At 34.6% G+C, this 25,828-nt stretch overlaps 1 protein-coding gene across 1 annotated transcript in view; it reads right to left on the bottom strand.

The window, feature by feature from the left end:
- Positions 1–25,828, bottom strand: part of LOC148952947 (heme A synthase COX15) — a 202,828-nt gene that overhangs the window by 121,104 nt on the left and 55,896 nt on the right. The window contains exon 3 of the mRNA XM_089088202.1: positions 14,181–14,313. Within this exon, the coding sequence (XP_088944328.1) occupies positions 14,181–14,313 (133 nt within the window). The remainder of the gene's footprint in view (positions 1–14,180; positions 14,314–25,828) is intronic.

The raw sequence follows: 25,828 nt of genomic DNA, 5'->3' as shown, positions 1-25,828 counted from the left end.
ATTAAGTTGAGACTCTCAGGAAATGTTGAGGGGGATATTGAATTTAGTCAAAAGACACTACGGGCATCCAGGATGTAAAAAGGGTGTACCTGCAATACCTCGGAAATAACATTATGCATCAAGTCGAGACTTTCAGGGAATGTTGTAGCAATATTGAATTAACCCAAAAGACACTATGTCAACCCAGGATGTAAAAAGGGCGTATGTGCAACAACTCAGGAGCAGATAAGGGATTAAGTTGAAACTTTCAGAGAATGTTGAACTAAATCTGCGGTTCGTAGACACTATTTTCTTAGAGGTTATCAAAATGATCGTAATATGAAAAAATATTCATAATAGTAACCAACAATAAAAATTTGGCAGTAAAAAACGAACTTAAATTAATTTAAAAAAGAAACTTTTCCAAAAAAGAAATTTTCAAAGAAAAGTAAAGAGCCACATGAAACCTAAGACAAGCGACCAAAAAACCTAACGACCAAAAATTACTACCAATGGATAAATGAAACCCAAAACGAACAGAAATTGTAATAAACATTCATATCAAACATAAAGATAACGCTTACTGACATAGATAAATAAAATAAGATCAATAAAATAAATAAATTCTAAAACGAGTAAAAATTAGGATCAGTAATCAAATCAAAGGTAAAAGGGACAAAAATTAGCTGCACAACGCTCCCTTCAAGCTGCTCTCCCTTCCTTCCTAAACCTTCTAAAGGCTATTGCATCATTTGCACTTTACTCAACACCAAATATATTTTTAACTTTTCTTTTATAAATGTAACATTGAAAAATAAAAAATACTGTAAATAAAATCTTTATTTTAAATAAAAGTATACAATTAATGGATACTAAACATGCAGTATATTGTCACTGGTTCTACAGTCGTCTTCAGTCGTCTTAAATATTATGATAATTCCTTCTTTTTTGACAAATTAAAATATTGTTCAAAACGCATTTAGTTTTTAATAACACGCAGATGTTTTAGTAATTCTGTTGTAGGAATTTCTACAAGTTGGACTTGATTGTCTATTCTAATTTGTACTATATTATTCATTTGATTTTAACTTAAAATAAACCGAATACAATCATATCATGAGAACAAACTGCGAACAATTAAAACGACCTCTTACCAAGGACAAACATTTGGAAAAATAGAACAAGTTAATGAAGATTTTTTTTCATTCCTATTTAACCTAAAAATTGCACATTAGTACTCTTACTACTATTGATTGGCAGACGACCCCCACAGGCCATCCAACAGGCCATTGGATCTCCACACTCCTAACGAGAACTAATCTCACTTTGTTAGGGATTTAAGAAGTTTAATATCGTAGTGTTAAGCTTTTGGTGACTCCACCATTTCTTTACTTTACGGATATTTACTTTACGGAAATTAAATACGCGATATATTTTACAATTGGTTAGGAAAAAGCTATAAAGAATCAACAAACCATGAAGAATTTTACGTCCGTAAACTCCATAATGAGTTCCCAAGTGGTTCCCAATATGGAGTACCTTTAGGAGTCCGTATGAAATAAAAGGATCACTTTGAAAAATAAACATAAAGACAATAAAAAATAACAGAGTTTAATTGTAAGAAATATGGTAGCTTGAAACTCTTTGTACTTTTTTACTACTACTACTAATAACTCACAGTAGAAATAAGCCGCCTGAGGCCAACATAGTTTGCGCCGACTCCTCCATTCCAGTGAATTCAGAGCTTCCCACTTTACACCCTCCCAAGAAGTTCAGATTTCATTCAAATCTTTTCTTATGATCTCATCCCAACCCATTCGGAGAGGACCTGCTTTTGTTTGGCCCTAAATGGTCGGCCGAAAAGAACAATCTTTGGCAATCTCCAACTCTTCATCCGCAGAACATGCCCTAGGTATTTTAACCTTTCTCTCATTATAGCCCTAGAAAACGGAATAGAACCACATATTTCGCCCAGCTTACTGTTTGAAACACGGTGAGTCAGACGGGTGCGTAAAACAATCCGTTGGAAAATAATTAAAAATCCTTTTTCGTCTTGAAATGCACCCAGATTTCAGAAACATTATTGACCTCTACCATCACTGTAGCATCCAACATTCTTCTCTTGTTTCGCAGACATATCTTGCTATTCTTCCAAACTTTTTCAACTAGGAAAAAAACACACTGAGCATTGGCTATTCTACTTTTAAAATCTTCCCTGGATCCATAATCTTTACTAAGAATACTATCAAGGTAAGTTAACCTATCCACTTGATCGGTCTTCTCGTCACTCAACATCGTCTTTTCACCTTCCTTTATTCCCGTCGAAGCGACTTAGTCTCCTTAATACTAATTTTCAAACCTAATTTTGTGCCCCCTGAACTCTCAAAGCCTACAAAAAATCATTCATTTCGATGACATTTTTATCTAGTACACTCAAGTCTTCAGCATAATATAAATCAACGAGATTTTTACTTTCCCATGTGATTCCATGTTCTCCCACGACAAAAAGCAGAAAAGAGGGATTTTTGGTTTCCCTTTCTAGCACATGCTTAAGGAACAATGGGATTGGTTCCAAAAAAATATGACACACCTCACGTCACAAAAACACATAAATGAAGTTAAGTGCACATTTTAACACAATTGGTAGCAGGACAGTAATCTCTCTTTGTCTCTTGCATACTACAATAATGACAGTTAAAATACAGCTCATATGCAGTATTATCTATTATAGGCTGAATAGTTTAGACAGGTGTACAATATAGGCTGGATAGGATGAATAGATGTACAAAAATACATGAATGAAGCTATAGCACAATTTTTAACACAGAAGCACGGGATAGTAATCTCTTTTTCTTTTGGATACTACTATCGATGATAGTTAAAACACAGCTCATATGCTGTAACAAATATCACAGGCCGAAGAGGCTAAACATGTGAACAAAATAAGCTGAAAAGGCGTACAAAAATGCATGAATGGAGTTAAAGCACACATTTTAACACAAAAGTACAAGACAGTAATCTCTCTTTTTCTCTTGGATACTAATATCAATTACATTTAAAGTACAGCTCACGTGCTGTAACAACTATCATAAGTTGAAAAGGGTTGAATAGGCAGAAAAAGAGATAACGAAAAATGTTTCTAACAGTTTTAATTAAATTATATTGCTCTTAACTCGCATTTTGCTCTTCTAAGCTTGCGCAATGTTTGGCAGTACCGATCCGGGTTGATTGTTGCACCACAATGGAGAAAGTCAATAAGCAGCACACCTAGCCTATCCCAAAAAACAGTAGCCATTATCTTCCTCGCTGACAAGTTTTTCAATTTTTTTTTTGTTTTTTGGGGGGAACTCGTGTGCCCCCATTCCATGGACTGCAATTTTGTTTCGCAATTGACGTGCTTAACCCATGTTTTGTCACCCGTTACGACTCGATCCAGTAAAGAATCACCATGTGTGTGGTAGGCGTCAAGACATGTTAAGGCTGCTCCCATTAGCTGACGTTTATGGAGGTCTGTAAGCATTTTTGGCACCCGTCTTGCACAAAATTTATGGTAGCCAGGCTTGAAAGTCACAATTTCAAACAACAAAGTCCGTGAAACTTGTGGGAATCAAAGCGAAAGCTCCGTTATTGTGAAGCGACGGTTTTCATGAATCTTCTCATCAATTTTGGCGAGAAGATTGTCTGTCATAATGCTCGGGCGTCCACCCCTTTCTTCATCATGCATGTCGGTTCGGCTGTTTTTAAACTGGGTACACAATTTTCACACTGAACTTTCATTCATTACGTCGTTGCCATACACTTCGCACAGTTGCCAATAAATTTCTATCGGTTTTGCGTTTTTTGCTAACAAAAACCGTATTACGAACCGCACTTCACAACTGGCGGGATTTGAAGTTGCAGCGCACATTTTAAATTGGTATATTGGGCAAACGGGCAGCGCAGAGATTTTCTCCTTCTCACGGCTGGATGCCGAGTAAAGCTAAGAGCACGCGCACACAAGCACATACGTGATCGCTGCGCGCCTAGCGGCGTCAGACGGAAACGTCAGACGGATTTTTAACAACATACACCCTTTTAAAATAAATCTGGACACAAATAGTAGTGTTTAATTTAGTTTCGTACCTCCTCTAGTTGACCTGAAATGGACAACTTGATATCATTCGCAAAAAAAAATCTGTTTACTTTCTTTGATAGCTTGGATACACATACGCTATTTCAATCTGGTTAAATTTGACCAAAGCAGAAGTAGAGCAGAAGTAGCCCCAAAAGTTTGAACATAATACCCTCAGTCTTTCTTGGAATACTGCTGAGATACCTTATTGGGAATGAGCATTAACACAGTGCATTTTGATTTAATCTTAAGGCAAGATTTAGTTTTTAAACACAATGGGCAAATGGGAGGGTGGGCGTGTGGGAGGGGGATTAGTTGCCGTTCAATCACTTTCGACTATTAAAAAGGGCATCATCCCTTTCTGTTTTAAATCGAATGAGCCCCTTTCGAAGTTCCTACGACAACTCCTTCGATACGAAGTGCCCGACTATTAAAACGGCACTTTCGACTATTAAAAAGGCACTATACCTTTCAATTTGCAATCGAATCAGCCCTTTTTGAGTTTCTACGATAACGCTTTCTATAACACCTTGTATGCCCCCAGGGCATAAATTACAACTCTTACCCTAAGGGCTGTGAGGGGGGTTGTCATCCTCAAAGACCTAATTTCCAGAACTTTCAACTACGTTAAACAAAATAGCTATCTCAAAATTTCGATTGGACGTGTTTGGCAAAATGGTGGGCGTGAGAGGGGCGTTAGTTGCTCTCCAATCACTTTCAACTATTAAAAAACGTACTAGCCCTTTCAATTTCCAATCGAATGAGCCCTTTTGAAGTTTAAACGACAACGCTTTCAATAAAACCTTATATGCTCCCAGGTCATAACTTACAATCCTTGACGTGATGGCTGGTGGGGGGGGGTGTCATCCTCAAAGACCTAATTTCCAAAACTTTCAACTACGTTGAACAAAATGGCTATCGCAGAATTTTGATTGGATGTGTTTGGCGAAATCGTGGGCATGAGAGAGGGGCTAGTTACCCTCCAATCCCCTTTGACTATTAAAAAGGGCACTAGCCCTCTCAATTTCCAATTGAATGAGCCTCTTTTGAAGTTTTTACGACAACGCTATCTATAAAAACCTTATATTTCCCCCGGGTATAACTTACAACCTTTGCCCTGGGGCCTCTGGGGGGTTTAGCATCATCAAATACATAATTTCCAGAACTTTCAACTACGTTGAACAAAACGGCTATCTCTAAACTTCGACTGAATGTGTTTGGGGAAATGATGGGCGTGAGAGGAGGGTTAATTACTCTCCATCCACTTTCGACTATTAAAAAGGGCACTAGCCCTTTCAACTTACAATCAATTGAGCCCTTTTTGGAATTTCTACAACAACTCTCTATATAAACCTTATATGCCCCCAGGACATAACTTACAACCTTTGCACTGAGGGGGTTATCATCCTAAAAGACCTAATTTCCAGAACCTTCAACTGCGTGGAACAAAATGACTATCTCAAAATTTTGATTGGATGTGTTTGGAGAAATGGTGGGCGTGGAAGGGGTGTTAGTTGCCTTCCAATCACTTTCGACTATTAAAAAGGGCACTAGCCATTTCAATTTCCAATCCAATGAGCCCTTTTTGAAGTTTCTACGACAACACGTTCTATATAAACCTTAGATGTCCCCAGGGCATAACTTACAACCCTTGCCCTGAGGGCAGTGGGGGAGTGTCCTCCTGAAAAACATAATTTCTATCTGGTTAACAACTACGCTGAAAAAAATGGCTATCTAAAATTTTGATTGGATGTGGTTGGGGAAAAGGTGGGCGTGAGAGGGGGATTAGTTGCCCTTAAATCCCTTTCGACTTTTAAAAACGGGTACTAGACCTTTGAATTTCAAATCGAATGTGCCTTTTTGGAAGTTTCTACGACATATACTTCAAAAAGAACTTATTTGCCCCCAGGGCATAACTTATAACCCTTGCCCTGAAGACTGTGGGGGGGGGGGAGTGTCCTGCTCAAAGGTATAATTGCCTGAACTTTAAACTGCTTGGAACAAAATGGCTATCTCAAAATTTGGATTGGATATGTTTTGGGAAATGGTGGGCGTGAAAGGGGTGTAAGTTGCCTTCCAATCCCTTTCGCCTATTAAAAAGGGCACTACCCATTTCAATTTTCAATCGAATGAGCCCTTTTTGAATTTATTACGACAACGCGCTCATTAAAGACCTTATATGCTCCCAGGGCATAACTTACAATCCTTGCCCTGAGGGCTGTGGGGGAGGGGGGGGGGTGTTGTCATCATCAAAGACCTAATTTCCAGAACTTAAAACTACGTTGAATAAAATGGATATCTGAAAATTTTGATTGCGTAGGTTTGGGGAAAAGGTGGACGCGAGAGGGGGGTTAGTTGCCCTCAAATCTCTTTCAGGTATTAAAAAGAGGACTAGCCCTTTTAATTTCTAATCTAATAAACACTTTTTGAAGTTTCTACGACAACGCCTTCTATAAAAACCTGATATGCCCCCAGGGCATAACTTAGAGCCCTTGCCCTGAAGGCTGCAGGAGAGTTTCTTCCCGAAACGTATATTGTCTATGTGGAAATCAACTCCGCTGAACCACATTGCCATATCAAGCTTTGGATTAGGTTTATTTGGGAAAATGGTTGGCGTGGAAAGGGTTTTAATTTCTTTACGATCACTATCGACAATTAAAAAAGGCACAAGCCACTCCAGTTTCCAATTGAATGAGCCCTTTTTGAAGTTTCTACGACAACTTCTTCGATACGAAGTGCTCTGCTCTAAAGAAAAAAATAATAAATAATACATTGTGCCAACATCGTTCTTATATACCCTCAGGGCATAACTTAAAACCCTTGCCCCGAGGGTTGTGGGAGAGTGTCCTCCTCAAAAACATATATTCTATCTGGAAATCAACACCGCTGAACAAAATGGCTATCTCCAAATTTTGATTGGATGTGTTTGGGGAAATGAATTGCCGTGGGGGGGGGGGGGAGCTAGTTGCCTTCCAATCGCTTTCGAATATTAAAAAGGGCACTAGCCACTCCAATTTCCAATCGAATGAGCCATTTTCGAAGTTTCTACGACAACTCCTTCGATACGAAGTGCCCTGGTATGGAAAAATAAAATAAACAATACATTGTGCCGACATCGTTCTTTACTTAGGCAGCGCGATTGCGCTGCCTATGAAAAATGACGGTTAATTGAACATAATGGAATTATATATAGTTGGCCTATGTTTCCTTTACATGAAAATTTCATTGGTTGAGAAATTTTAACAATATGACAGAAATTTTTATGCCACAAAAAAAAAAAACAAAGCAAATCAAGATAGAAATGAAGGTGATTGTCAAATTAAAGAGATTGCAATTTTTTAATTTTTTTAATTATTGCGATGAGAGATGAGAAAACTCACTTAAAGCAAAACAAACATAACAATTTTGAACATCTGGATTGTTCACTGTTTTGTTTCAACATGGGATCCTCAGCAAAACAAAGATACAAAAATGTCTTATAATCCAGCGCAAAAACAGTATATGGAGAGACAAACGACCCGTAAGAACTGTTCGAGAAAAACTAACTTTTTTCAAACTTTATTCAAGGGGCAAGAAATCATCTAGAAGATGATTATTCAGAAGATGTTAAAAGCAAACACATTAACTTTTCTGAACGATCCATGACACAATCGACACTTTGAAAAAGAAACAACACGCCCATTCCATTTCTTGAATCCACAATCTAACGTTGTTTGAATGTAGGCATGCACGCAGTGTCTTAATCCAGGGAGGGAGAGGTTCATCTGAATAGCAAAGAACAGACAGATTCTATCAAGAATAAACGAAAATATGGAACAATTCGTAAAATAATGACATATGGGGGCGGATGGGCTGTTAGCCCTCTCCTCTAGCGTTTCTAGTTGGTAGAGAACCTGCCATTATTAAGGGAACTTCGTTATTTGAAAGTGATGTTAGAACATTTTCAAGAAGATAATTCAATAAAACATTTTTAAGCTTAATTTACTCAATTTTTTCACAAAATTATTTGAAAGAAAATCACAATTGGAAAACTTGACGGCAAATTTGAGCCTTAGGGTGACAGCAATAACAAAGAAAGAAGACCGGTTTATTATTTTACGCGTAGCTGCGTTTTTTGTCAACCCCATACACAACAGCTTAAACAAAAGGGCACGATGAAACGCACACAAGAAATGATCATTTGGTAATATTCTATTAACCGGACTCTTTTTATATCTCAAACTCGAGCGCGTTGAAAAACCCGTTTTTCAACGGGATGATACAAGACATCGCTGTAGAGAAATACAATGTATAGCGTGGTTTTAATTGCGTATACGATATTTAAAGTGTTGTTTTTTTAGTTTTTTTTTTGGGGGGGGGGGAGGGGAGGTACCTAGGTTAGGTTAAGTATTTAATATATGCTATGCTTTACCCCCCCCCCCAATGTACAAATATATAACCCAAATTTGTTTCTAAACTATTATATAGTCATCCTTTTTTTATTTCATTAGCATTAACCAAACTAGCACTACGGTATATAAAAGAGTCCGGTTAATAGATCAGTACCGATCATTTTAAGTATCATGGTGCCCATGATTATTCCCTTGCTTGATTTAAGGAAGTGTTTTACTAGTAACAAAAGCATTCTTCAAACAGAAATAACTCTTTTATTGATTTAAGTATAGTGTTTTCCTCAATTTCAACACTAAATTTACTTTTCATAAAGCTTGAGCTGACGTACTGAGTCCAATGCATTTAGCCTAACCTTGGACAAATAGAAAGGATTTTCAAGAAAGCACGTAATTTTAAACAAAGAACCTGACAATTAGTTGGGTAACATCACAACTCTCTTGCTTCATTGCTTAAATAGTTGTTTCCTAATTAAGAAAAAGGAGCTAAAAAGACTTACCACATAACGAACTCACTTACCAGCCTTGGGTTGGTAGAGGATAGTCACAATCAATCATTCATAATCCTTTGTAGATTAACCTAAAGCCTTAATCTTTTGTTGATTAACCTAAGGCCTTAATCTTTTGTTGATTAACCTAAGGCCATAATCTTTTGTAGATTAATCTAAGGCCTTAATCTTTTGTAGATTAACCTAAGGCCCTAATCTTTTGTAGATTAACCTAAGGCCTTAATCTTTTGTTGATTAACCTAAGGCCATAATCTTTTGTAGATTAACCTAATGCCTTAATCTGTGTAGATTAACCTAAGGCCTTTATCTTTTGTTGATTAACCTAAGGCCATAATCTTTGGTTGCAGCTGCAGGGACCAAAGCTTATGAAACCCAGCTGTTCCAGGTTGTCCATAAAGTTAATTTGAAGTAGCCAAAGTGAAAATATGGAGAAAGAAAAAAGGCCAGGTTCATACTAGTTTCTGTTATTTATCCCAAGAGGTGAACCACCCCTGGATGGTATTCTTTTTTGATTTGTTTGTACTCGGTGTTATGTATTTTTGTGTATAGTGTTTTTTTCCCTCTTATTCTTTCTTTTACTCCACCGTCTTCACTTCGTTTGTTGATGGGTAATAAAATATTTCATTTATTCGTTCATAAACCTAACGAGACAATTTGGCAGAATCTGGCCTCTATTTTTTTTTTTTTTTTTCTGTGTGAGAAAAATTAGATTTTTAGTTCGAACAACTAAAGTAAGCTTTTGTAAAACTAAAATTGAAGCTGGGTTTGAAACAAACAATATTATGTTTTAAAAAAAGGAAGACCACCTGTCAAAATTAGCAAATCCGAAATTATCAAAACCTTGAAGCATTTACTGTCAGCATCTCCATAGAAATCCTGTTGAAAGAACAGGATTGCTGTCAAGTAGGCAACCATCACGTAACGATCATGCAAAACAAATCACCCCAGTGATTTCCAATAATAGTACATTATTAGACCAGTCTCGGCTCTTGACCGTCTAACCCTCTTGAAGCCCAAAGAACACTGATGAAAATGAAATAATCTTAATTATTTTGAAAATAAAATTATTTCAAGTAGGAATGCTGTTACTAATTACTCTATGAGCCTTCAGTAGGAATGGTTCTAGTTAGAAGCCACACAACCAAAATATTTTTTCGGGGAGGAGGGACGGTTTTCGCAATAGAATTTAACGAATTTCTGATCAGTTTTACCAAATCTTTTACCAAACAAAACCAAGATGTCACTTTTTTTCACCGTTCGGCCACATAGGCCTTTCAGATCTTTAATGCCCATTAGTGTCAACTATTGTCCTTTGTTTCTTTTTCTATAAGAAAATTTATTTAACCCTTTTGAAATAAAATGTACTTATTTTCTTTAAAATGAAATATTATCTAGCTTTACATTATGTATGCCAAATATTACCCGTTGGATAATATATTCCCGTTTTGGTCTTGTCTCATGGTCCAGGTTGTTGATTTTCATCCACTGTGAATTTAATTTGTTCGAGCCGTTCTCTTGGTCTTATCACGTTTGATAGTTCAGATGGTGGTCCCAAAGAATTGTTATTTGTAATAATTGCAAATTTTCATTTTTTTTTTTTTTTTGTGTCTTCTTACTCTGCGTCTTTTTTAGACGGTATTATATTTCTTTTAATATAATTTTATACAAGTTGTGGTTACAGAAAAGTTGATAATTTACAACCTCTTTTTTTCAACTTTTTTTAAATTCAATGAAAAATGAATGAGCTTCAATATAACCACCGAAGTACACTATCGTAATGTGAGTTAGATTTTCAACAAATAAAAATTGGAGATGAAAATTCAGAGCGGTATTAAAACTTAAAAAGAACAGAAGTTATCTTATATGGGGTGGGGCTACAACCCCTCCCACTTCCCACTGTGTATGCTAAAGTTTGGTAAGTATTTTCCTGAAAACATGTTAGAATCCACCAAATATACCTAGTTCTTAACTTCAAGCAGTTTCTTTAACAACTCCCCTTTGAAATACTCGAATAAATAATTTAAAGAAAATTCATTCTTGAATAAGGTACCCTTTCAATCTCAAAACTATCCTAATAAGAATTACACTTTTCATCCTATTCTTGTGTTATATCTGGCTACATCTTCTTCTCGTGTCATTCACTATTGAACTCTTGAGGCATAAAAAAAGTAAATAATTAGCGTAAAGAGGGAGGACCTGAGAGGGTAGTACCCACCCTCACAAACAGAATAATCTCAATTCACTACAAATTTTACCCTTGCTCTTTACTTTCACTTGGAAAAACTTATTTCTCGGTCAATCTTTGTAACTTTTGTTTGTTTTTTAACATCATATTCAGAGATATCTTACATAGGAGGGGAAATTTCCGTACTCTCAGACCCCCCCCCCCTCCCCTTTCTGCGCTGAAGTTTAAATTTTGTTCAGCAATGTTTCGGGAATAAGGACCTTTAGCTGTATTTGCTTTGCGCAACAAAATGAAACTTTACAAAAACATAAAGAAATCTACCACCCCGATCAAATGCTCTTATCGCTGAAGGTCTTTTTTTCACAATTCTTCCGAATTTTTGTTTAGTCCAAATGGATTCTAACCTAATGGATACCTTCAAACGAGATGATGTTATTGGGTAGATTCCTTCCCCCTCCACACAGTTCTGAAGACCAACTCAAGTAAGTTTTGAATGTGTGATTAAAAAAAAAAAACATCTTTTGGGGATTTAGGCACCCTCCACCCACAAAAAGATCCACTGACCTGCCCTCTAATAGACCTAGTTGATGCTAAACTATGGAATATTTCGTAAGTATGACTGTATAAAAGGTGACCGTTCATTTTGCATAGCTTGCATAAATGTAAAAGAAAAAACGCTCCACCGCCAGTATTGCCCCTGAAGCTGGGAGGTTATGTAGATGGCTTTTCCGTAGTCCTAAACAAATTAGTTATCTAAGAATTTTCACCCGATTGCATTTTAGGCCTATTTGAAATAAAATTATTGAATGGCAGACCCATATGCTTTTACAGTGCAATCTCTTTTTTTACTAGAAAAGTGCACCGGAACTTTGAACTTCCGTTTGATTTAGTCCTTTCCTGATACTCTACAACAACTGAACCTTCTGGGGAAGGGGATACCAAAATTTAATTTTTTTTTGTATAAGAGAATCTCAAGAAGCTCAAGGCTTCCCAAGCGTCTTGAATTGATTGTTTAATTTCAACCAGGATTGCGCCCCTTTTCAGAGGTATTTTTCTAAGGTTATGCAGATTCATTAGTCTAGCAATTCTTGATGTGTGAATTTAAAATCAACAAATTTAACCTGTTTTAAATTAATTGATTCTTACATGTTTTTTGATCAAACACCTTTTAAATAAAGAAATTACCCATTTTCACATTAAAAGCAGATTCTTCTGATGTATTCATTTTCATAAAAATTCTATATTTTATAGTTTCAATTTCCATGGACAGGTGTCGGTTTTTACAAATTTGCTACCATGAACCACAGTTTATATAATTAGGCAGTAAGTTTACCGCAGATGATCTCTGGCTCTTCATTCTCTGTGCGAACAAAAAGCTCCTCCCACTTATTTCTGCATTTATGGGTTAGTGTGTATGCGTCAATCAATGTGAAATGGTTACAAAGTGCATTATTCGTAATTGCGAAAGCAGAAAAAAACTTGGTGAGCCGGCCAAATGGTTTGCAAGTGTCCCATCTCACAGTTATGACTTAATTTATATACAAATTATTACTTAATCTATTATTTATATACAGTGCACTCAACTGATTGGCCTATGTAGGATTTTATAAAAAAAGGGGCGGGGGGTGGATGAAATTTGTGAAAATAAGGATTTTTTTCTTCTTCTAATAACTGGTGGAATAGGTGTGATGGGGGGGGGGGCGCAAAATAGGTTGATCCGATAAACTTACATTAGGAGCAAGTTAAACTAATGCAAACTTGCATTAATTAGGGAATTTACGCTGCTTTCGACTACTTTAGGGGGGGGGCACCCCGCGCCCCCCCCCTCTGGCTCCGCCACTGGGGGGGTTATCATTTTTTTTTTACGTGATGATATTTACTCTCTACGATATTTATTATCTAGATAAGACTAGCTTCGTTTTCAATCAATGTTTTCGTATGAAATGGGCGGACCTTTCCTGAACTTTAAACAATTAACGACTCGGTTTGAAAATCTTTTCACTTTGTGAATTTAGATAGCGAGAAGGGTTCCTGATTGAGACCAATTTTAGGACTTGGGTTCTAATTATTGGTTGCTGTGGTAAAAGATGCCACAATAGCCCTATCCAAGAAAATACCAAACGTCTGTTAAGAAGTGTTTTTCGTAAAATTCTTAGGGAGTTTCAGAAAATTCAGAAATTTTTTAAAACTTGTGTTTGATTATCTCCTTAATGAGCTCCTCAGTACTACAGACAATAAAAATCAAACCAATATCAATAAACATATGTGAAAAAAGGAAGTGACTATATTTAATTTAGCTGCAATTAGTCGTTTTGAGTTTGAGTTATTGTAGGCTTCTATTTCTACTGATCTTAAGTTTAATATGGCCTTTACTTTTCTTTAAAAAAAACTTTATTTTTCGTAAAGTTTTCGTACTATATATATATACATATATACATATATATATATATATATATATATATATATATATATATATATATATATATATATATATATATATATATATATATATATATATATATATATATATATATATATATATATATATATATATATCGGCGCGTACAAACAGCTCCTCCCATTTGATCTGCCATCAGCGGTCCAATTACCCTGGAACACGTATTTTGGCAGAAACTTTCTCAAAATGCCTTTGAAACCAACTTGAGACTTCGAAACCTATTTTTAATTCCTAAAAACATCTAATAATAAACTTGCACTATTAATTACCGATTTTCATGTATGTATTGGAATACATTAATTTAAAATTAGTTTCTTCAAAATTAGTGTTCCAACGTTGAAGCCAAGTTTCGCGTTCAAGAGAGATCTGACTTGTCTACCCGTGAAAAAGATCTAATGTCGCTTATGTTTATAACGGTTTATAAATTATCTGGAGCAATCCCACCACCGTCCGGGTTTTTATAATGGGTGAGAAAGGGAGAGATCATACTGCTATTATATATACTGTGCCATGAACGGTTTGATGACAGAAGACTTAAAGCAAAACTTACATTTGAAATTCGGGGAATTTCTTATATTTTTCGAATTCTTCCTCCCAGTCAATTCGACTTATTGGAGGACGTTCGCCGTATAGTCTCCAATCAACCATCGATAAACCAGATTCGGTAAGTCTTGTCACGCCGCCTATAAAACAGAGATTATCATTGTGAATAAAAGGCTATAGACCAATGCTGGGAATAAGTACTATTTCTAGTAACTAATCTAATTATCTCTTTATTGAAATTTATTGTTTTATGTCAGTGATCTATTGCTAGTAATATTAATGAATCATTGGAAATTTCGTGAAATTCAGTGGCATTCAGATAGAAATTCAAAGATCTTGATCGGTACTAGTAATACTGCTCAAAACTCATCGCAGCACGAAGCAGTTAGTAAGGGTCAGAAAGTTAGTTAGAAAGTGTAGTTAATTTTGAATAATCAGTATGTACGATCTAAAACACTGAAGTCAAAATTTACCAAGTTTCTCTTATGCTTGGGTAAACATAAGTTTATGGTTTTTCGTTCAAATCGAAGCTAAACTTTAGGTACCTTTTTCGGATGAGCCAATCAGAGGGCATCCAAATGGGGTGATTCTGATTCTATCCTAGCCATATGTGCGTTGACTAGTCAATGATTCTAACGTCACTTTGTCAACTTGGTCTCAAAACGACAAAGCTAGACGAGACTTCGGACAAGGTTTATAAAACGTAGCCTTAGACTTGCTTATAACATTCACCCAAGCCGACTCAAAAAGTCCCAATTCTTGCTTCAAAATGAAATATTACAACAAAAGAGAAACTTAACACACTGGCAGATTCAGTTTACACACCATTAATTGCCATAGACAGTAAGCAGTTTAAATCAAACAAAGGAAAAGAGCTTTTTAATGGCGTCAGATGTTAAACTTCTCACAAAAGTTCAATTTCACAGCAAAAGCTTGTTTGTGTCATTTTACATTTCTGTCACGTGCTTTTAAAATGGTTTTCCATCTTAGAAAATATATTCGGTAAAATAAAGGAATCTGAGTTCCTAAGAAACAAACATTTGCTTTACTAAGCATTTTAAAGTTTCTTTACTGAAAGGACCCTGTCTAAATGATGTAAATTCCAAAAAATTCTTTCCTTGTCATTCCACATTCATTGGGCTAACTGATATTGAATAGAATTACAAGTTAGGGCCTGAAAGATTCTGGTATACAATAGAAATTAGGGCCCTGGTCTGTATAATAGCATTCTTGGATATATCAAATTGGAACCAGAGAGAAAAAGAGAGATAAGTGTCCTACACTTCCATGTTTAAAAATATTTTTTAATTCCATTAGTATATTTTTACGACATATTCTCGCAAGCTAATCACATTGGTCTTCGGAACGGGAGGCGGATGTTAAGAGACTGAAGCCATATCACCCTACCTTTTTTACTCGTTGTTTTATTACCCACGGTTGCTATGTCAAATCTTGAGCGAGTACCTGATTGGTTCTTTAGCATGAATTTTAAGCTGGTAAAATGTTCAACAAGTTTTTGCGTCATAACATTTTTTATAAGTAAAGTCTGTTTCTCTATGCTGGAATGCCTGTGGTAAAAGGAGATAAATTCCACATAAACCAAAAATAATGGGAAAAATTAAATACGATAAAATTAAACGTCAGTAGCCTATATCAATAAAGTGGGATATCTTTATGATCACACACAAAGAGGAAAAAACTACGTCATCGATCTTCTTCATATTATAACAAGGAAAATAAACACAAAAGGGGGCAGATTTAACCATGCTTGATTTATATTTAGGGGAGTGTAGGGGGACGGGAGTAGTACCCTATCAGGAGGTCCCGTACGAACACCGTGCTGCCATCTACAATTTAGTTTAATGCTGACGGGACATAATTTATTCAAGGATTATCGATCGAGTCTAATGTGGGTGTGTCAAGGTCAATCGATCTGTTGTTGTTTGGCCACGTGCGAATGACATGAGGGGTGATTTACATAATCGATGGGGGAATTATTGATTCACGAGCGTGGGGAATTATGAAACAAACATGGCTTCATTGTTGTTTGGTTAGCTTAACCTGAGAAATTGATTTACATAATCGGCGGGGAAATTGTTGATTCACGAAGAGGGAATTAAGAAACATTAAGGCTTCTTTAATCTTTAGGCCTGTCACGAGTAGCACCTGTGAACTTGATTTACATAATCGCGAGGGGAAATTATTGTTTCACGAAGAGGGAATTAAGAAACATTAAGGCTTCTTTAATCTTAGGTCTGAGGGATCAACGTTCTTTAGGTCAGAGAGAAAAATTAATATTCTATTTTCAAATAGGGCTTCATTGATCTTTAGTGTCAGGAATCATAATTGACATCACTTGTTATCTTGGAATTATGCGGGAGTCTAAAGAGATAGAAATTCTATTTTTAAATACGGCTTCACGGAGCTTTAAGTCGGAGAGGTAAATTGATATTCTAACGAAACCCTAATAGTTTAGCTAGGAAAATTTATGAGATGAAGAGATTAACGTAGGAAAGGGTTTCCTAGAAATTTGAAATGCGTTAGCGCAGAGATGCCATTCAAAAGGAACACGCTGAAATTACGTTTAGGGATTATTTGGGCGAAACGGTTTTATCCATTTTATGGGATTATTTCGGCGAAACCGTTAGAGACATTTTGAAAGAAGATTTTAGAAATGGTTTTAGAAGAGGTTTTGAGTGTGGTCGTTATAATACACAAGTTCCATTTGAACAGTGTTGTGAGGTCCTCTACCCCAACCCCAAAGGGTTCCGATCCCCCACCACAACCCCGAAGGAAGCCCCCGGTACTCAAAGGCCCCCAAACTCCCATAGAGCCCCAACCCCCAAACGCCCTCCTCAGACCCTCAAAGACCCTCCTCTGGTCCTCAAAGCCCCCCAAACTCCCAAAGGCCCTCCACCGGTCCCCCAAAGGCCCACCCAGACCCCCAAAGGCCATCCCCAGGCCCCAAATGTCCCCCAGGATCCCAACTGTCCCCCCGGACACTCAAAGGCCCCCCAAGCTCCCAAAGGGCCACCCGCACCCCCCAAGGCCCACCCCCGACCCGCAACGGCCATCCCCGGGCCCCCCAAAGGCCCATCGAGCTCCCAAAGGACCAACGGGGTCCCAAAAGCCATCCACCGGTCCCCAAATGTCACCCAGACACCCAAAGGCCCTCCCTGTGCCCCAAAGGCCCTCCCTGTGCCCCAAAGGCCCTCCCCCGGCCCCCCTCCTCCTCCTCCCACCTCCTCCTCCTCCTCCTCCTCCTCCTCCTCATCCTCCTCCCTCCTCCTCCTCCTCCCACCTCCTTCCTCCTCCTCCTCCTCCTCCTCCTTCTACCTCCTCCTCCCACCTCCTCCTCCTCCTCCTCCCCTCCCCTCCCCCCCATTCCCTCATCATTTTTATACTTTTTTTGTGCATTGAGACACAGAACGACCCCCTGCCCCCGGCCCCTCCCCCTCCAAAGGTCTGATTTTTTCAAAGTTCATTTTGAATTTCTTACAATGAAATGCAAGAGTTGGAATATTTCAGTAGTGTTTGGTTGTGGTTTACCTTGTCACAGTTACATTTTCTTGATTTTTCAAAGTTCATTTTGAATTTATTTTGTTGAAATGCAAGAGTTGGAATATTTCAGTAGTGTGATGTTGTAGTTTACCATGTCACAGTTACATTCCCTTAATTTTTCAAAGTTCATTTTGAATTTCTTTCGTTGAAATGCAAGAGTTGGAATATTTCACTAGTTTGTTGTTGTAGTTTACCCTGTCACAGTTAAATTCGCTTAATTTTTCATAGTTCATTTTGAATTTCTTTCTTTGAAATGCAAGAGTTGGAATATTTCAGTAGTGTTTGGTTGCGGTTTACCTTGTCACAGTTACATTTTCTTGATTTTTCAAAGTTCATTTTGAATTTCTTTCGTTGAAATGCAAGAGTTGGACTATTTCACAAGTGTTTGGTTGAAGAGTACCATGTCACAGTTACAGTACATGATTTATTCAAAGTTCCTTTTGAATTTCTTTCGTTGAAATGCAAGAGTTGGAATATTTCAGTAGTGTGATGTTGTAGTTTACCCTGTCACAGTTACATTCCCTTAATTTTTGATAGTCCATTTTGAATTTCTTTCGTTGAAATGCAAGAGTTGGACTCTGTCAGTAGTGTTTGGTTGCGGTTTACCTTGTCACAGTTACATTTTCTTTATTTTTCAAAGTTCATTTTGAATTTCTTTCTTTGAAATGCAAGAGTTGGAATATTTCAGTAGTGTGATGTTGTGGTTTACCATGTCACAGTTACATTTTCTTGATTATTCAAAGTTAATTTAGAATTTCTTTCGTTGAAATGCAAGAGTTGGAATATTTCAGTAGTGTTTGGTTGTGGTTTACCTTGTCATAGCTACATTTTCATGATTTTTCAAAGTTCATTTTGAATTTCTTTCGTTGAAATGCAAGAGTTGAAATATTACAGTAGTGTTTGATTGTGGTTTACCATGTCACAGTTACATTTTCTTTATTCTTCAAAGTTAATTTGAATTTCTTTCATTGAAATGCAAGAGTTGGAATATTTAAGTAGTGTTTGGTTGTGGTTTACCTTGTCACAGTTACATTTTTTTGATTTTTCAAAGTTCAATTTGAATTTCTTTCGTAGAAAAGCAAGAGCTGTAATATTTCAGTAGTGTTTGCTTGTGGGTTACCTTGTCACAGTTACATTTTCTTGATTTTTCAAAGTTCATTTTAATTTCTTTCGTTGAAATGCAAGAGTTGGAATATTTCAGTAGTGTTTGGTTGTTGGTTACCTTGTCACCGTTACATTTTCTTGATTTTTCAAAGTTCATTTTGAATTTCTTTCATTGAAATACAAGAGTTGGAATATTTCAGAAGTGTTTGGGTGTGGTTTCCATTGTCACAGTTACATTTTCTTGATTTTTCAAAGTTCATTTTTAATTTATTTCGTTGAAATGCAAGAGTTGGAATATTTCAGTAGTGTGTTATTGTAGTTTACCCTGTCACAGTTACATTTTCTTGATTTTTCAAAGTTCATTTTGAATTTCTTTCATTGAAATGCAAGAGTTGGATTATTTCAGTAGTGTTTGGTCGTGGTTTACCTTGTCACAGTTACATATTCGTGATTTTTCAAAGTTCATTTTTAATTTATTTCGTTGAAATGCAAGAGTTGGAATATTTCAGTAGTGTTTGGTCTTGGTTTACCTTGTCACAGTTAAATTTTCTTGATTTTTAAAATCTCATTTCGAATTTCTTTCATTTAAATGAAAGAGTTGTAGTATTACTTTTGTTTTTTTTATGTTTTTACCTTTAAAAATTTAATTATACTTTTTTTTTTAATTTACATATTAAATTAATTATCTGAAATTAAATTGTTTGAATATTTAAGTAGTTTTTGTTTGTGGTTTAACTTGTCACAGTTACATTTTCTTGATTTATAAAAGTTCATTTTGAATTTATATCTTTTAAATTAAAGAGTTTGAATATTTAAGTAGTGTTTGCTTTTGGTTTACCTAGTCACAGTTACATTTTCTTGATTTTTCAAAGTTCATTTTGAATTTCTTTCATTGAAATGCAAGAGTTGGAATATTTCAGTAGTGTTTGGTTGTGGTTTACCTTGTCACAATTACATTTTCTTGATTTTTCAAAGTTCATTTTGAATTTCTTTCATTGAAATGCAAGAGTTGGAATATTTCAGTAGTGTATGGTTATGGTATACCTTGTCAAAGTTACATTTTCGTGATTTTTCAATGCTCATTTTGAATTTCTTCCCTTGAAATGCAAGCGTTGAAATATTTCAATAGTGTATGGTTATGGTTTACCTTGTCACAGTTACATTTTCTTGATTTTTCAAAGTTCATTTGAATTTCATTCATTGAAATGCAAGAGTTGGAATATTTCAGTAGTGTTTGGTTTTGGTATACCATGTCACAGTTACATTTTCATTATTTTTCAAAGTTCATATGGAATGTCTTTCATTGAAATTCAAGAGTTGGAATATTTCAAAAGTGTTTGGTAATGGTGGACATTGTCAGAGTTACGTTTTATTGTTTTGAAAAAGCTCATTTTGATTTCTATTATATTAAATGCACAAGTTGGTATCTTTCAGTAGTTTTGGTTTACTCTTCTCCTATTCACATTTGCAGTTTCTCGAGTCTCAACAGTTAATATTGAATTTATTTCTTTTACAAGAAAGAGTTTGAATATTTAAATATTGTTTGGTTTTTGTTTACATTGTCAAAGAAAACGATTATTGATTTTTCAAAGTTCATTTTGAATTTCTTTCGTTGAAATGCAAGAGATGGAATATTTCAGTAGCGTTTGGTTATGGTTTAACTTGTCAAAGTTACATTTTCATGATTATACAAAGTTCAATTTGAATTTCTTTATATTAAATGCAAGAGTTGGACCATTTCAGTAGTGTTTGGTTGTGGTATAACTTGTCAAATTTACATTTTCTTGATTTTACAAAGTTCATTTTGAATTTACTTCGTTGAAATGAAAGAGTTGGAATATTTCAGTAGTGTTTGGTTGTGGTTTAACTTGTCAAAGTTACATTTTCTTGATTTTTCAAAGTTCATTTTGAATTTCTTTCGTTGAAAAGCAAGAGTTGGAATATTTAAGTAGTGTTTACTTGTGGTTTACCTTGTCACAGTTACATTTTCTTGATTTTTTCAATGTTAATTTTAATTTCTTTAGTTGAAATGAAAGAGTTGGAATATTTCAGTAGTGTATTGTTATGGTTTAAATTGTCACATTTAAATTTTATTGATTTTTTCAAAGTTCATTTTGAATTTCTTTCGTTGAAATGCAAGAATTGGATTTTTTCAGAAGTGTCTGGTTATGGTTTACCTTGTCACAGTTACATTCTATTGATTTTTCAAATTTAATTTTGAATTTATTTAATTGAAATAAAAGATTGTGTAGATTTAAGTATTGATGTTTCGTGATTTACATTGTCACAGTAACATTTTCTTGAGTTTTCAAAGGTGAATTTGAATTTCGTTCATCTAGAATAACGAATTGATCTATTTAATTCGCGTGTGTTCTTACGTTAAATTGTCACCGGAACATTTTCTTTATTTTTAAAATCTTATTTTGATTTAATTACTTTTAAATTCAATAGTTGGAATATTTCAGTAGTGTTTGCTTATGGTTTACCTTGTAACAGTTACATTTTCTTTATTTTTCAAAGATCATTTGTATTTCTTTCGTTGAAAAGCAGGAGATGGAATATTTCAGGAGTGTTTTGTTATGGTTTACCTTGTCACAGTTACATTTTCTTGATTTTTCAAATTTAATTTTGAATTTATTTCGTTGAAGTGCAAGAGTTGGAATATTTCAGTAGTGTTTGGTTATGGTTTACCTTGTCACAGTTACATTTTCTCGATTTTTCAAATTAATGTTGAATTTCTATCTTTTAAATGCAATATTTTTAATATTTAATTATCGATTTTGTGTAGTTTAACATTTAACAGTTACATTTTCTTGATTTTTCAAACTTTATTTTGAATTTCTTTCTTTGAAATGCAAGAGTTGGAATGTTTCAGTAGTGTTTGGTTGTGGTTTACCTTGTCACAGTTACATTTTCTTGATTTTTCACAGTTCATTTTGAATTTCTTTCGTTGAAATGCAAGAGTTGGAATATTTCACTAGTGTATGGGTGTGGTTTACCTTGTCACATGTACACACATGTATACACATGTACACACATGTGCTTATCATGAGTGCTCATGATAAGTTAACCTAACCTTTTCCGGTGAGTATGGTTAGGTTAGACTAGATTCAGTTAGGTTAGATTAGACTAGGTTAGGTTAGCCTACGTACGCTTCACTTAGGTTAGCTTAGGTTAGGTGAGACATGCGAAAAGTTAGGTGTATGATTAGGTTAGGTTAGGTTAGGATTAGGTTAGGTTAGGTTAAGTTAGGTTAGCCTACGTACGCGCGCGTACGTAGGCTAACCTAACTTAACCTAACCTAGCCTAATCTAACCTAACCTAACCTAATCATACACCTAACTTTTCGCATGTCTCACCTAACCTAAGCTAACCTAAGTGAAGCGTACGTAGGCTAACCTAACCTAGTCTAATCTAACCTAACTGAATCTAGTCTAACCTAACCATACTCACCGGAAAAGGTTAGGTTAACTTATCATGAGCACTCATGATAAGCACATGTGTGTACATGTGTATACATGTGTGTACATTTGACAAGGTAAACCACAACCATACACTAGTGAAATATTCCAACTCTTGCATTTAAACGATAGAAATTCAAAATGAACTTTGAAAAATCAAGAAAATGTAACTGTGAAAAGGTAAACCACAATCAAACACTACTGAAATATTCCAACTCTTGCAGTTCAATGAAAGAAATTCAAAATGAAGATTGAAAAATCAAGAAAATTTAACTGTGACATGGAAAACGACAACCAAAAACAACTTAAATATTCCAACTCTTGCATTTCAACGAAAGAAATTCAACATGAATTTGAAAAATCGAGAAAATGTAACTGTGACAAGGTAAACCATAACCAAACACTACTGAAATAGTCCAACTCTTGCACTTCAAAGAAATAAATTCAAAATGAACTTTGAAAAATCAAGAAAATGTAACTGTGAAAAGGTAAACCATAACCAAACACTACTGAAATATTCCATCTCTTGATTTTAAACTAAAGATATTCAAATGAACTTTTAAAAATCAATAAAATGTAACTGTGACAAGGTAAACCATAAGAAAACACTACTGAAATATTACAACTCTTGCTTTTCAACGAAAGAAATTCAAAATGAGCTGTGAAAAATCAAGAAAATGTAACTGTGAAAATGTAAAACACTAACAAATACTACTTAAATAGTTCAAATCTTTAATTTCAATGAAAGAAATTCAAAATGAACTTTGAAAAATCAAGAAAATGTAACTGTGACAAGGTAAAACACGACCAAACACTACTGAAATAATCCAAATCTTGCATTTCAACGAAAGAAATTCAAAATGAACTTTTAAAAATCAAGAGAATGTAACTGTGACAATGTAAACCAAAACCAGAAACTTCTGAAATAATCCAACTCTTGCATTTCAACGAAAGAAATTAAAAATGAACATTGAAAAAATCAAGAAAATGTAACTGTGACAAGTTAAACCATAACAAGACACTACTGAAATATTCCAACTCTTGCATTTAAACTAAAGAAATTCAAATGAACTTTTAAAAAATCAAGAAAATGTAACTGTGACAAGTTAAACCACAAGAAAACACTACTGAAATATTCAAACTATTGCTTTTCAACGAAAGAAATTAAAAATGAACTTTTAAAAATCAAGAAAATGTAACTTTGACAAGTTAAACCACAACAACACACTACTGAAATATTCCAACTCTTGCATTTCAACGAAAGAAATTCAAAATGAACTTTGAAAAATCAAGAAAATGTAACTTTGACAAGTTAAACCACAACACCACACTACTGAAATATTCCAACTCTTGCATTTCGAAGAAACAAAATAAAAAATAACTAAGAAAAATCAAGATAATGTAACTTTCACATGGTAAACCACAAAAACCCCCTAATTAAATAGTCCAACACTTGCATTTCAACTAATTAAATTCAAAATGAAGTTTGAAAAATCAAGAATATGTATCTGTGACAAGGTAAACCACAACCAAACACTACTGAAATATTCCAACTCTTTCATTTCAATTAAATAAATTCAAAATTAACTTTTGAAAATCATGAAAATGTAACTTTGACAAGGTATACCATAACCATACACCACTGAAATATTCCAACTCTTGCATTTCAACGAAAGAAATTCAAAATGAACTTTAAAAAATCAAGAAAATGTAACTCTGACAATGTAAACCAAAACCAAACAATATTGAAATATTAAATCACTAGAAAAAAAATGTATTTAATACAACAAGAACATTGACAAATAAATGATATGTAACAGTGACAAGGTAAAGCACTTGAACACACAAGTGAAAAAGTCCAACTCTTGCATTTCAATTTAAGTAATTCAAATAAACTTTGAAATATCACGAAAATGTAACTGTGACAAGGTAAACCACAACCAAACACTATTGAAATATTCCAACTCTTGCATTTCAATGAAAGAAATTCAAAATGAACATTGAAAAATCAAGAAAATGTAACTGTGACAAGGTATACCATATCCATACACTATTGAAATATTCCAACTCTTGCATTTCAATGAAAGAAATTCAAAATGAACTTTGAAAAATCAAGAAAATGTAACTGTGACAAGGTAAACCACAACCAAACACTACTGAAATATTCCAACTCTTGCATTTCAACGAAAGAAATTCAAAATGAACTTTGAAAAATCAAGAAAATGTAACTGTGACAAGTTAAACCACCATCAAACACTACTGAAATATTCCAACTCTTGAATTTCAACGAAAGAAATTCAAAATGAACTTTGAAAAATCAAGAAAATGTAAGTGTGACAAGGTAAACCAAAACCAAACAATAATGAAATATTCCAACTCTTGAATTTCAATGAAAGAAATTCAAATGAACTTTAAAAAATCACGAAAATGTAACTGTGACAAGGTAAACCACCACCAAACACTACTGAAATATTCCAACTCTTTCTTTTCAATGAAATAAATTACAAATTAGCTTTAAAATATAAAGAAAATGTTACTGTGACAAGGTAAACCACAACCAAACACTACTGAAATATTCCAACTCTTGCATTTCAACGAAAGAAATTCAAAATTAATTTAGAAAAATCAAGAAAATGTAACTGTGACAATTTAAACAAATAACAAACACTACTTAAATATTACAACTCTGGCATTTCAATGAAAGAAATTCAAAATTAACATTGAAAAATCAAGAAAATTTAACTTTGACAGGGTAAACTACAATAACACACTACTGAAATATTCCAACTCTTGTATTTCAACGAAAGAAATTCAAAATGAACTTTGAAAAATCAAGAAAATGTAAATGTGACAATGTAAACCACACCCAAACACTAATGAAAGATTAAAAATCTAGTATTTCAATGAAAGAAATTCAAAATGAACTTTGAAAAATCAAAAAAATGTAACTGTGACAAGGTAACCCACAACCAAACACTACTGAAATATTCCAGCTCTTGCATTAAAACTAAATAAATTAAAATGAACATTGTAAAATAAAGAAACTGTAACTGTGACAAGGTAACCCACAAGCAAACACTACTGAAATATTCCAGCTCTTTCTTTTCAACGAAAGAAATTCAAATTGAACTTTGAAAAATCAAGAAAATGTAACTGTGACAAGGTAAACCACAAACAAACACTACTGAAATATTCCAACTCTGGCATTTCAACGAAAGAAATTCAAAATGAACTTTGAAAAATCAAGAAAATGTAGCTTTGACAAGGTAAACCACAACCGAACACTACTGAAATAGTCCAACTCTTGCATTTCGACGAAAGAAATTCAAAATGAACTTTGAAAAATCAAGAAAATGTAACTGTGACAAGTTAAACCACAACCAAACTCTAATGAAATATTCCATCTCTTGCATTTCAACGAAAGAAATTCAAAATGAACTTTGAAAAATCAAGAAAATGTAACTATGATAAGGTAAACCACAAACAAACACTACTGAAATATTCCAACTCTTGCATTTCAACGAAAGAA

Source organism: Artemia sp. Qi Xiang Cuo, chromosome 4 (assembly GCF_049724085.1).
Source record: "Artemia sp. Qi Xiang Cuo chromosome 4, ASM4972408v1, whole genome shotgun sequence".
NCBI lineage: Eukaryota > Metazoa > Arthropoda > Branchiopoda > Anostraca > Artemiidae > Artemia > Artemia sp. Qi Xiang Cuo.
Note: the sequence above shows the minus strand (reverse complement) of the source record. Positions and strands in the feature narration are given on the sequence as shown.